This window comes from Hypomesus nipponensis, chromosome 16 (assembly GCF_054491055.1).
Source record: "Hypomesus nipponensis isolate SF chromosome 16, ASM5449105v1, whole genome shotgun sequence".
NCBI lineage: Eukaryota > Metazoa > Chordata > Actinopteri > Osmeriformes > Osmeridae > Hypomesus > Hypomesus nipponensis.
In genome coordinates this window covers 6,432,877-6,445,979 of record NC_140376.1, presented here as the reverse complement: position 1 = coordinate 6,445,979, position 13,103 = coordinate 6,432,877, and the positions used below count along the sequence as shown (strand labels likewise).

The window sequence follows — 13,103 nt, the reverse complement described above, 5'->3', positions numbered from 1 at the left end:
GTCATTTATATGAGACATAAATATACTACAACAATTTCGATCTTTTTCTTGTACGACTAAATAGTAACTGAACTGGAAACAAAATGGTTCAGTATTGTTAATAATCGGTTAGATTATATACATGCAGTACACAGAACATGGGTAATGTGCAATATTTATTGTGCAGCGATTTTCACATATGAATGACATCCGACATAACAGCTTTAGGACCAACTTAAAAAATATATCTACAAACTTGGCACACCTGGAAATCATTTTGACACTTAACCATTCTAAAACCTTGCATCATCTTGTGTGTGTGTCCACCAGGATCAATCATGATTTGACTAAATCATCATGAAATGACTAAATATATATGTAAAATTTCAGGCACTGTACAGTAAACGTCTGAATCAGAAACTCCTCGATCCCTGTCCCTTCTTGCAGTACAGTACGTTCTCTCCTCAGCACAGACTGTGACATCATCGACCGTGACATCATCGCCCGTCTCGTGTGCTATGACGTGAGTCATCTTGGAACAACAGGGACAGTCACAACCTCAGCCAGAGTACACAGCTGAGACCTGGGGTGTGGTTTGTGCAGGGGTAGGGCAGCGGTGGTGGTGGCGGTGGATGATATTCTTTCCTCAGCACTACTCAAAGCCAGCCATGAGCGACACACAGCTGAGACCTGGGGTGTGGTTTGTGCAGGGCTAGGGCAGCGGTGGTGGTGGCGGTGGATGATATTCTTTCCTCAGCACTGCTCAAAGCCAGCCATGAGCGACAGGGCCAGGGACTCCACTATGAGAGGGAAGGAGGGTCAGCTGTGTGTCATCTTTAAAATGATCCATTGACATCAATTACAAAACAAATGGGAACCTCTTATGTTTCAGATTCCAAAGAAGAGGCATTCATGAAAGCTCCTAAGGGGAGTCAGTTCAGCCGTTTCTCGACTCACAATGGGGAAAAGAGCCTCTGCACACCGCCTTGTTCAGTATTGTCACAAGGAACATGTGACAGTTCTTGAAGTCAGACTCCATCTTATCGATGGACTCAATCCTGGAATAAGAGCACAACACCCAAGGTTACTTTGAAGGACGTCAGCATGGACCCACCCACACGCACACACTTCATTTGGATGATAAGAGATGGATAGATTTCCCACTGTGTATTTTCAATGCAGAGATTTGTACGAGACTCACTCCCAAGCTCCAAACCCGGCATGCCAGCGGTCGGAGAAGATGAGGACCAGATTGAGAACCTTCATGATGGCCTCCTTCACAAAGCTGACCTGGGAAGACACGACCACATGCTTTCAGAAGCAGGAAGGAAACAGCAGCCATTTGCATTGACTCCATTTGACTGCTTACATACTTTGGTATTTAGAAATGTCAAACTTATTTTAAACTCATTTTAGTCGTCTTGTTTTGACAGCGCTGGGATATGTTCAGTCTAGTTTTGTGTAAGTTATGAAAGGAAGACAACACTTTAGACTAGCCACAGTTTAGACTAGCCACAGTTTAGACTAGCCCCAATTTAGACTAGCCCCAATTTAGACTTGCCCCAATTTAGAATTGCCCCAATTTAGACTTGCCCCAATTTAGACTAGCCCCTATTTAGACTAGCCCCTATTTAGACTAGCCACAGTTTAGACTAGCCACAGTTTAGACTAGCCACAGTTTAAACTAGCCACAGTTTAAACTAGCCACAGTTTAGAGAAGCCACAGTTTGAACTAGCCACAGTTTAGACAAGCCACAGTTTAGACAAGCCACAGTTTAGACTAGCCACAGTTTAGACTAGCCCCACTTAGACTTGCCGCTAGCAGACCCTTTGCAGACTGCCTACCTTCTCCCTCAGCAGACAGCGGTCATGAATGGTGGAGAGGTATCTGTAGTGGATCTTAATCAGCTGGTCCAGATCTTTGGCTTCCTGTACCTGGTGTTGAAACTCCAGCCCGGTGCTGTGCAAAATCTAGCCAGAAAATCCATCCTGTGTTCACTTTGAGTACATTTTATTGTGCTGTAGATTTAATTTTTGTCCATTTATCGCAAGTCATTTACCAATAAATAACATATGTTAACTCACCCTGGTCATGATGTAGTTGTGTAGACTGTTGACGAAATGCATCAGTTTGACCCGCAAAAGGAACATCCTATGGATCTGTTGGTTGATTGGCTCCTTGGCCTTCACTTCCTGTGGCACGCTTCCCTCCGCTCTCTTGGTGGCTACTGTCAAATCTAGGGGGGGGGGGGGACAAAAAAAATACATTCTCCAACAGTCCTATATACAAAAACCGCCTGGGGGTGAGAGAGGGGGTTGTGCACACAAGAGATTCTGCATACCACTGAACCGAAGCGTGTCCAGGCTGTACTTGGCCCACTTGATTTGAAGCAGGAGCAGAAACACATGGTTGTAGATCTTCTGGCACTCTGAGCTGATCACTATGTCCACGGGCCAGGGGACCTGAGGAACACAGAAAGGATACTCAACTGTCTGTGTGAGAAATAAATACTTTTGATTCCTGTCCTTGTCCTGTCCATGTCTAACAAAAATTCAAACTAGACCGGAATGCAATTGCCGCTTACTTGCCTTATAACTAAGAGTCAGGGCGTCCAGATTATGCACAGGCTGCTTTTTCCTGGCAGGATCAATATTTTCCAGAAAAATCGATAATCTGTAAGAAACACGAGAGAAATGTACACCCTGCGGTGCAATACAAACTGTACGGAGAACCCAGAAACCCTCCAGAGAAACACTGCTCAGAGGCGCCTCGTTTTGAACTTGCAGTACCTGCTGCTGTCCTCTGGGCGGCGCTGTCCCACCGCCTCCTGCAGCTGCACGTTGAGGAACGACGGCTGCTGCCAGTTCTCCTTCTCCTGCACCTTGTCAAAGATGGCCGTGTAGAAGTCGTACATGGTGTCTCCAGCCTCCAGGAGAAAGTAATCCCTCATGGCCTGCAGGTATTCCAGCAGTCTGGGGGGGAGGAATACAAGTGTTCAGACAGTCCAGAGTCAGATGGCTGAGCGGTTGGGGAATCGGGCGAGTAAATCAGAAGGTCGCTGGTTCGATTCCCGGTTGTGCCAAAGGACGTTGTGTCCTTGGGCAAGGCACTTCACCCTATTGCCTCGGGGGGGAATGTCCCTGTACTTACTGTAAGTCGCTCTGGACAAGAGCGTCTGCTAAATGATTAAATGTAAATGTAGTCCAGTCCTGACAGGTGCAGTGGACACTCTCCAGGGTAGTAGAGGAGAGATGTGATTGGACGGCAGGCAGGAGAGACACTCACCTGTAGTCTTTCTTCAGGGTTCTCATGAGGTTCCCACAGCACTCGATGTACCTCTTGTCGATGTGGGGGTAGAGACAGGAGCGCAGGGTCAGCTCGAACGTCTGGCAGGTCATAGACTCCGAGGAGCGGTCCACTATGACCTCGCCTCCGCAGAACCTCTCGTGGAAGTCGCTCTGCTCCAGGTACAGCCTGGGGGGGGGGGAAGAGAGGGGTCACATGACAAACTGAACAGGGTTGGAATCTCTGGACAGGAGCGCAGGTTTTAGTACACATGGAATATACTTTTTTTGTTTGTTGAATACAACAAATCTGAACACATAAACAAATACAAAACACACTTCAAGTCTCCTGAAACGACACCTCTTCTCCGGTTGCAAATACGGTCAAGTCCATTTGGACGCAGTGGGGTCATCAGGCATGATAGTGTTTCTCTCTCATTGAGAGCGTGGAGAGGTGCTGTTGTAAAAGGCTTTCATTCAGATGACAGTCTCTTCCCCCCCCTCCCCCCCCACAGTGTAACGGTTGCTGCGCTGCTGCTAACCTGGCAAAGTTGATGGCCAGCAGGGGGTCATGAACATCGTCCATCTGCATGTGCTGGGCCACGATGGACTGCATCTTGATGAGGCTCCTCTTTGTGGCCTGTTGCTCGGTGACCGTATCCGTGGGCGTGTCCTCCCGGCGCCGGAGGCGGGACTGCACGGACTCCAGGAACAGCGCGTACAAGCTCTTCCTCTCCGCGTCTGAAGTGCAAGAGCGCCCAGCTCAGAACACAGCCGTGACATGTACACTCTAAAGCCAGTCTCTCTCTCTCTCTCTCTCTCTCTCTTACACATCTCCCGCAGAGCAGAGAATAGGCTGTTTCACACTGCCGTTGCGCGCGTGTCTGTTATGACTCACCAGTTCTGTCAGTTAATACAAAACAACCAAATTAAACACACCCTGCCACACATTGACACCTCGACACCAAACCGACCTCTGGAGAACCCTTCCGGGCGCTCCGCCTCCTTGCAGTCCAGGTTCTTCAGCAGCTGCATGGACTTGCCGGCCATGATGATCTGCTTGAGGACGGGCTTGAGGAAGGACACCATGGTGAGCTGTCGGCCGCCGGCTCCCCCCTGCTCCCCCGGCGCCCCCCCCCCCGAGCTCCCGCTGGCCGCGTCGCTCAGACGCTCCTCGCTCTCCACCGCCTCTGACACGCTGTACAGGGTGTAGGTGGCGTACCAGAAGTCCCGGTGGTTGACGGGCACGTCCTTGTTCCTGGATGGAGACGCGGGGGAGGAGAGGGGGGGGAGAGGGGGCGGGGTCAGGTGGTGACACAGGGTTAGCAGAAAACCGTCGAGGGGCATTTTCAGTTTGTGTTAAGTTTTCCGTTCCCGCCCCCCCAAAAAAGTATTTTTCAGTTTGTCCGCTGCGTGGTGAGAGATGAGAGGGTGATTTCTGTCTTGGTTTTCTATTTTGCGACCAGCGTAACCCCCGCCGAGGCGAGGCTATGTTGGGTTGGACGTCGCTCGAGTGAGGGGGTTTTCCGACAAGCACGTCTCCCTTTACCTTTGGATGATAAACTCTTTGGCGGGGTCAAACAGGTGGCCGTGGACGATCCACTCGTCCACTATCTCCAGGTAGGGTCTCACCGTCTCCGTCCACAGGGAGAACAGCAGGGCCACCTGGAACAGCAGGACCAATCAGAGAGCACCACATCAGCACACACCTCTCACAGTGTACTCACGGTGAGGAAGGAAGGAAAGAAGGAACGAACGAACGAAAGAAGGAAGGAAGTAAGTAGGGATGGAAGGAAGGATGGAAGGAAGGAAGGAAGGAAAGAAGGCACAGACAGACGAATGAAACTGACCGCCTGTTCCGAGGCCTCTCCCACACTGTCATACTCCAGGATGGCCTTGTACAAGGTGTTGAGCAGGTGGGACGCCCGCACCACGTTGGGGGTCGCCGGCGGGACCTCCGCCACGCCCGTACAGAAGACTCTGTGCAGCACTTTGATCTGGGCCAGATGAGGGCTGAGTCTCTCCAACACAGCTGACAGGGTCACCGTCTCATCTGGGGAAGCAGGGAGAGTCTCTTACCCACAAGCAGCTCAAGAAAAGCTCAACACAGGACCAGACCCTGACCAATCAGAGCTGCTTCCCACAACAGCTCAGGCAAACCCCTCTAGAATAATCAGCAGTAGCATGACACCTGCCTTTGCCAATGAGGTCTTTCTCAATGGTCGTGAGTTCCTCCTTGAAGCTGGCAAAGTACTTGTAGAGGGCCCAGACGAAGGCCTGGTAGGTCCGGAAAGGCGGGTCCGACCCTTTCCTGGAGGAGTGGGAGGAGCCTGGAGGCCCGGGCTCGCAGGCGTGGCCCGTGACCTCGTCGATGAACCCCTGCAGCCTGAACACAGCCTGGCCGTACACAGCCACGTGCTCCAGCACCGAGCGCAGGCAGTTCTGCAACACAGGCCACAGGGGAGCATGCATCTGTGACTGCCTTTAGAGATTGAGATTGGGCTAACTGAATTCAATTTTGTTTGTTTTTATTCCATAGGAAATTCATGGACAGTGAATGTACAGAGCAGGTGTTGTGCTCCAGGCAGGGACATGGCTTTGTTTTCCTATGTGGGTGGGACAGATTTTGTTGTATACCAGAGGATACGGCTGTTAAATCTAATTTTCTTAACAAGACCGTGGGAGGGGAGGTGTGTCATGAAAGGCACCCCCCTGGTTCACGGTGTGAACTTACACTGGTCAGATGAGTGACCACAACGTCGTTCCTCACAGTCACTATCCCGTCTTGATGTTGGAATATGAAGTTTTTCTTTACCCCGGAGAGAAGCCTGAAAACAAAGCCAAGGCAACATTGTTTCCCTTTTTTTCCCCACAATTACAGGCAAAAGAACACAGGAAACGAGAGTGGTTGTGAATTTCCGGAGCCCATTACGGAGATGTGCCTTTCCTTTCCAAACCAAGGCGTATGTTCATTAAACTAAGAAGACGCAAACAAGGAAGACATTTAACCTCGGCCCTCTCAAGAAAAAACGGCTTTTCTGAAGACCAGTTTATGATAAGGCAGGAGAAGGTCTATGCAGAGTCCCAGAGATCCTCTCAAAGCTCCACTGTCAGGGCACGTTGCCGGATCTTACCACAACGTCTCCCGAATCACTTGGGTCTCCGTGACAAAGGCTTTCTCCTCAGGCAGATACAGTGGCTCAGTGTTATACAAGTGCTGGTCCCTGTAATGACAAGAACTGAACCGTTGGCATAACGAGCACCTGAATCTCTTGTCCGTTTCCAAACAAACAGCGATGACTCCGCATGTAACCTTAACGCGCGTGGCATGACCCGTTAGCTGTTGTCGTCTTACCAAACGTTGAGCAGGTTGGCGTGGAGGTGCAGGCTGTGGGGGAAGCGAGGGGCGTGTCCCGCCCAGTACGGCGTCACAACGTGCTGCTCCAACCAGGCTCTGGCGTCAGGCTCGCCCACTGCTAACCCAACAGCACAATGAGGAACTCACTAGAACCAATTCAATGAAATTCAGTTTGCTTCTTTAAATACGAAAGGAAATTCAATATCACAGGAACATGCAGTTTCAGTTCTTCTATGGAAAAGGGCAAACAAAACATGGATGTTTAAAGACAATTCGAGCTTAAAGGCAGTTGTGGCCATCGACTGCACCTGTCCAGGAGACCGGAACGGTCTTGGTGGAATTCTCCTGGTCTTCCTGCGGGGTTCTATCCACCTGGATTCCAGAATCATCTCTGCTGAGGGGCTGTTGACTGGCTTCTTCCTCGCTCTCCTCTTCGGACCACTCCTGTTTCAGGGAAGGCCAGGAGAAGTTTTCAGCCCAGACATTTCCATTCAGTCAGCGGCCTTCATGCTAAACATGTCTTCCTTGAGGGCTTAGGCTGGTTTAGGTGCAGATCTATGGGTGTATGTGAATCCCTCTGTGACATTGCTTGCGAAATGGGCCACACAAATACATTTGGTTTGATTAGAAAACGGACTTCAATCCAGATACACTGGTTAATGCGTCGCATTTGCCCTCCGACCACAACTGCAATAGTTGATTGTTTCAGTATTGCCGTGACCCATGCACAGATTTTGTGAACTTACAGTACTATACACAATATACTCACAGGGGTGTCTGGGAAGGGTCCTCTGTCGATATCCACCCCTTCCATTAAATATTTTGCCCAATCAAAATCATCTTGTTTTTCTGTGAAAACACAAAAGGTTGGGGGCGGGGCTTTCCGACTGGACAGTAGATGGATACGTTGACAGTTTGAAAGGAAACAGTGCTCTCACCTGCCTCCTTCACCCTGGGCCTTTCACTGTAGTTTGATTTTAACGGGGAGTTCGACAGAAGCAGCAGCAGAGATAGCACACTGTGATGTGCGTCCGTCTACAGAACACAGATCATATGACAGACGATTAAACAAGTATTATACAAGGGTATTTTGATATGGGATGGGTAGGTAAGTCTCGAGCGTACATTAGTTTCATCTGTGTTGGGTAGGGGTGAATTCAGGAAATCCTCAGTGAGGCTTCTCCAGCTCTCTGCTTTGCTTGTGTCGGAGTGAACCATAAGCTTCTCATAGATCCTTTGAAACAGAAATGGGATGACACGGGAAAACAGTAAAAATAACGCTACGCAGGGCAGATATTGTTCAGTCTCCGCTGATGCAGGTGGATCTTATGTTTAAATGACAAATCTAATTGTCTGAAGCCGAGTTGAACTTACCCACTTATGCTACGTTGAACTTTGTGACTGTCAACATCTAGGTAGCGGTGAAACCTGACAATACGGACACATATTCAATAGACAGTAAAACAGTTAGCTTGTAAGTATTTGTTTTCAAGTAGAACTATTTCAAACAGAGCTAGCTAGAGCTAGCTGGTTGAATAGCTAACCTAATCTCACTATACACGCAGAAAACGTTACCTGAAATTTGACCAAGCAAATTTCAAGGCCATTTGAAAGTTCTGGTCCTCTTCATCTTGAATCCCACTGATGCAAGTAATCAAATTCCTTGTTTCCTTCTCTGTATCTTTCTCAAATTGGGTCCAATGATCCATTGCTGCAGCAGCTAACGTTGGCTGGATGGCTAGCTAAGCAGCTAGCTACCATACTATGATGATACGTTACGGTTTTATTGTGTTTATCAGATTTATTAGTAGAGCTAAAGTATGTCGGCTAGCTGCTTTGCAAGAGAGCATTTGCATTCAAGTTTATACAATTCCTTGACAAGACTCAAAAGGCTGTTTTTATAAACTGTCTCTATCGTAACCGACTGGTCCTGACGCAAATACACGTTCCCGCCCCTCCTCCTTGACTGGATACACGCAATGACAAACTGGCATTGGCAATCGTTGGGTGCACACGTTTTAGTTTTGGGTTGGCCCGTATGCAGCTTCATGATAGAGCCGCATGGTCTGAATAACTGGAGATAAACCCCATCTTAATCACCCAGTTTTAAAACCGCGCTTTCACTCTTTTAAAAACAATGGATGAAGAGCTAATAAATCATATAGGGCTAAAACCAATCTCGCAGTGACCTAAATCAATCAGTTGCAACTTGTGAGGATAGGCCCTATCATTTAAAGTCAAATATTGCATGTTTATTGCATGATCCTAATTGTTAAGGATCTCTAAATATTGCCTTACGTTAGAAATCTCATGCATGTCATGACACTTTTATTTTGACGTGTTTTCAGTCAGGAGGCGTGGCTACTGGGTTTTTATCTTCAAAACTTTTCTACAGTTGACCACAGCGCTCAGAGAGCGCTGCCTAATCCCTTGTGAAGACACAAGAAGACAGAAACGGGGAAATGAAGAGGAGACTACAGAAGAAATACTTGATTTTAATATTAGGATATTCAGGATTACTTCTCTTAATCCCATACGTGCTAGATTACGGGAGTAAATCGCCACACGTTAAACATGGACAACAACAGCCCAGGTGTCCTGATTTGGAGAATACGATGGCGTTATGGACTAACGGGGATAAGTTGAGCAACACCACCGATACGGTAGAAGATGTTGTCATCAGAAACCAGTCAAGAATACACATTTACCTGCATGCTACATGGAGGACGGGGTCTTCTTTCTTGGGGGAACTGTTCAACCAACACCCCGATGTGTTTTACTTGTATGAACCTATGTGGCATATTTGGCAAGCTCTTTACCCAGGGGACGCAGGGAGTCTTCAAGGAGCCGTGAGGGATATGATGAACTCTCTTTTCCGTTGCGATTTCTCCGTCCTAAAATTGTACGCGGGAAGCCAAAACATTACCACATCATTCATATTTGGATGGAAAATGAATAAGGTTATATGTTCTGAACCTTTGTGTAACGCACACAAGAGACATGAAATCGGACTGGTGCACGAGGATCTTTGCGGAAAGTGTCAAAAACGAGACATTAAAGAATTAGAAAGGGAGTGCAAGAAGTACCCTGTTATGGTCATAAAAGGTGTGCGCATTTTAGACCTAGGTGTACTCATCCCATTGATGAAAGACCCAACACTAAATCTTCAGATCATTCAGCTTTTCAGAGACCCACGAGCTGTGCACAATTCTCGTCTCAAATCAAAACAGGCTTTGGTTAAGGAAAGCATACAGGTGTTGAGAAGCAAGAAGCAGACGGACAAATACAAACGTCTGCTCGTGCCAAACAACAGAGTAAACCGTGCAGAAAGTTATGTAGCGAGCGCCATGGAGTTGATTTGCGATAACTGGCTCAATGATATGATGTTGGTAATGAATGCACCCGCCTGGGTGAAAAGAAATTATGTCCGAATCCGCTACGAGGACTTGGTTCTGCATCCCATGGAAGAAATGCAACGCATGTACCGGTTCTCAAATTTGTCAACATTTCCTGCACTTGAGAAATTTGTTTTGAACATGACCCATGGGCAGGGTTACTCTTCGGACAAACCGTTTCTTATATCCTCAAGGGATGCGAAAGAGGCGATTTTCGCCTGGAGAGAACGATTAAACGTCGAGCAAATCAACCAAGTTGAGGCCTACTGTAGTGAAGTGATGCGTCAGTTGGGTTATCCGAAAAACAATGTGGATAAAACATAACAATAACATGAAGAACGCATGGATCAAGGTATGGGACGTAACTGTGGGGCCGTTTGGTTTCTCTTCACCTGCCTTTCTAAGTTTTCAAATGTACAACTATGTTCATATGCAAAACTGGCACGAGGAACAAGCTATTTTAGAACAGTTTGCTGCATGCTTACATGCACGCAGTTTTGCATCTATTTTATGGATAGCCTACCGGTGAAATTCTCACTTCCCTTCTGGGTGATCTAGATATCCCAGTAGGAGGTCAGAAGTCCACGCATTCTGTGGTTTCTTCTCTCACATGCACACATTATATCTCCCGATGGATCTTTGTGGTTATAGGTCAAATGAAAACACCCCTTATTTTTATCCAGATACTTCTGATCCAAGAGCATTTTCTCAGGATAACTTTCAGAACGATCACCACCAACCCAGGACCAGATACAGTTATGGTCTGGTGAGAGATTCTGACAGGGAAGAATGACTACAGATTCCCTTCAAACTATGAACTGATCTGGGATAATTATCTGTTATGTTCATTAGCGACACCTCTAGTCTAAAACCAGTCTCTAAACAAAACCTTTTTTTTTTTATTACTCATAATGAGAGTCTGATCTGTGGCTAATAGAGAGCTCGTTGTTTGCGCCCTGGCAGTGACCGTCTCCTCTCATGTGTAACTGGCCCTGGCAGTGAGTCACACAAGCCCCAGGCCACGGAACCAAACAGGGGTAACATTGTATATAAGCGTCCGTGAAGGGACTGAGCTCCCTGGGTCTAGCCTGTCACCACTGACCCAGACAAACGGAGCCTTTACTGCCAGGCCGTCAGCAAGCCGGCACCAGGCGCAGAGAGGGTTTTGCAAGGACACTGGTGTCTTTCTGCTAGGGAGGGTTTATGAACTGGTTACCATAGGATGAACGGCTCAGGTGATAATGGGGTGCCTAGGCCTGGAGCACCAAAACTGTCCTCTGGGGAATCTGGATTGTTATTGCAGCTCTTTCCGTGTCGGTACATGTCATACTGTTCCATTGGGTCCAGATTAAACTAAAGGCCTGAATCGTCACTGAATATTTTTCATGCTCTCTTTCAGGTGCCTGCTGTTCAGGGGTTGAAAGGAATGGGAGAAACTTAAGAAGGCTGGCGTTTTGAAACGAGTCCAAAAAAGACACGGAATGAAGGGGACTCGTGGTCTTCTCCCCTCAGAGAGAACCCTGCAGAGCTGTGGTTTGGAAACTTTTCTGGGGACCAAGTGAAGTCCGGCTTCTAGAATCCACAAAGGCAGGAGGAAATGTTGGTTAGTGCCACCACGCCATAGTCCTGCCCCTGCTTCAGTTCCATCATCAGCTGCACTAATCCCTCCTCAATCCCCTTGCAGGACTGGGCCCTAGTCAGCCTCATGCTAGCCTCGTCTAGGAGGAGGCTGTCTCTACTGACAACACAGCCCCGCAACGCTTAGCCTCCCTTCTGACTCCTCCTCCCAACCAACCCCCCCCCCCCCGTCCAGCTAACAAGCGATGTTCCTCAAGGCGTGTGGACTGGGTCATTTTAGCGCTGGTTCTTAACTGTTGTTTGCTCACCCTGTAGGGGGAGGTAAAGAAAGTAGCTAACTATGCTAATTTAAGAGTTTGGATCAACTGTACTGCAGGGAGGGGAGGGCAGGGAGGAGACGAGGCCTGGAAAGCTATAATTCCACACCCTACCCCCCTCTGGAATTCACTCAGCTGCAGACTTCCACTGTTACTGACGACACACTCACTTGAGTCTGAAATTCCCTAATATCCCATGGAAATGTCAGAAGGAACTGCCTTCTTTATTTTGCCAAGACTTCAGGCCACGAGTGGACTGCCGCAACTCAGCGATGGTCACATACCGCCTTCAACTGATGTGTAACGAATAAAATGAACGAGGGGGGGATTTTAAGATTGGTTGGTGAACTTAGTGTGCTAGTTCAGTTATAGGCCTCGTTGTTGTTGGAGCTGGAGACCTGTCAGTATTTTCATGTTTTGTTTGGTGTGAATTCACGTTCTAGGAGAAAAAAAACTAAACACCCCTTAGTTGTTAATGAAGTTCAGAACAATTCTCAAATTTCAATATTTCAAATATTTCAATAAATGTACTTTTATATAGACAATGCTGTTTTTTGTTTGTGAAGTCTAAACACAGGGAGTCAGTCAAATGTGTTGACAAGACACTTCATGATGAACACATTTGTCATTTTTGAGTTTATTTTTACAGTTTTAACTGACATGGTCATGCAAAACATTGCAGGTAAAACTTTGCAGCCAGTTGTTGCTACTGAAGACAACCGGTGCACTGATGATATTTACAGTTAGCTACATCTCATATTACTATGGGAAGGACAGCATGTTTGGACAGTAGGAGAACAGCAGACCCACAGACATTCTGAAGCCCAGTTTGAGGACACACGATTCACACAGTGTCCTCAGCTTGGAGCAGGGTGCCACACCTTCGTCTGAGGTCACAGCTGAAGACCCATCCATAAAGTGCGATCTTAGATCTTGGTAACCCCCCCACCCCCCCACCACCCTCACTGCCTTGTTCACGATAAGGTTCTTTTTTAATGTTTTACTACATCTTCAGTTGCTAAAACAAGCATTTTGAGAGGAAAGACTCCCCAAAGCAATATATGTTTGACACGTGGGTATTTTCACAGTTTGAATTTGTAGTTTTTTTGTGTTTTTGTTTTCCTCACAGCCCAGAGATACTGCATGTCTGGCATTCCAGGGATTGGGCAGGGCAGGCATTCAAGGTTGTAC

The 13,103-nt window shown here is 47.6% G+C and overlaps 2 protein-coding genes across 4 annotated transcripts; one reads left to right on the top strand and one right to left on the bottom strand.

Moving 5' to 3' along the window:
* Window positions 1–137: 137 nt before the first annotated feature.
* On the bottom strand, window positions 138–8,604 carry tubgcp5 (tubulin gamma complex component 5). 2 transcript variants are annotated; one of them, XM_084675852.1, is made up of 23 exons: window positions 8,198–8,604; window positions 7,997–8,050; window positions 7,748–7,856; window positions 7,561–7,657; window positions 7,392–7,471; window positions 6,931–7,066; window positions 6,620–6,740; window positions 6,399–6,488; window positions 5,999–6,092; window positions 5,460–5,706; window positions 5,115–5,317; window positions 4,814–4,929; window positions 4,239–4,522; window positions 3,807–4,005; window positions 3,266–3,454; window positions 2,770–2,952; window positions 2,569–2,653; window positions 2,322–2,442; window positions 2,065–2,216; window positions 1,825–1,950; window positions 1,181–1,269; window positions 937–1,037; window positions 138–779 (listed from the first exon to the last, which is right to left on the bottom strand). In XM_084675852.1, the coding sequence occupies exons 1-23, from the start codon at window positions 8,329–8,331 to the stop codon at window positions 733–735; spliced, it is 3,057 nt and encodes a 1,018-aa protein (XP_084531978.1). In that variant the 5' UTR covers window positions 8,332–8,604; the 3' UTR covers window positions 138–732. The 2 variants fall into 2 exon arrangements, with proteins under 2 accessions (XP_084531978.1, XP_084531979.1); XM_084675853.1 differs by having other exon boundaries at window positions 6,620–6,737.
* A 401-nt stretch (window positions 8,605–9,005) lies between these two features.
* On the top strand, window positions 9,006–12,457 carry chst7 (carbohydrate (N-acetylglucosamine 6-O) sulfotransferase 7). Of its 2 annotated transcripts, XR_014731465.1 has the most exons (3): window positions 9,006–10,369; window positions 11,417–11,620; window positions 11,702–12,457. XR_014731465.1 is itself a non-coding variant. In XM_084675854.1 (2 exons), the coding sequence occupies exon 1, from the start codon at window positions 9,085–9,087 to the stop codon at window positions 10,339–10,341; it is 1,257 nt and encodes a 418-aa protein (XP_084531980.1). In that variant the 5' UTR covers window positions 9,006–9,084; the 3' UTR covers window positions 10,342–10,369; window positions 11,417–12,457. The 2 variants fall into 2 exon arrangements, 1 of the variants encoding a protein (XP_084531980.1); XM_084675854.1 differs by having other exon boundaries at window positions 11,417–12,457.
* Window positions 12,458–13,103: the final 646 nt, after the last annotated feature.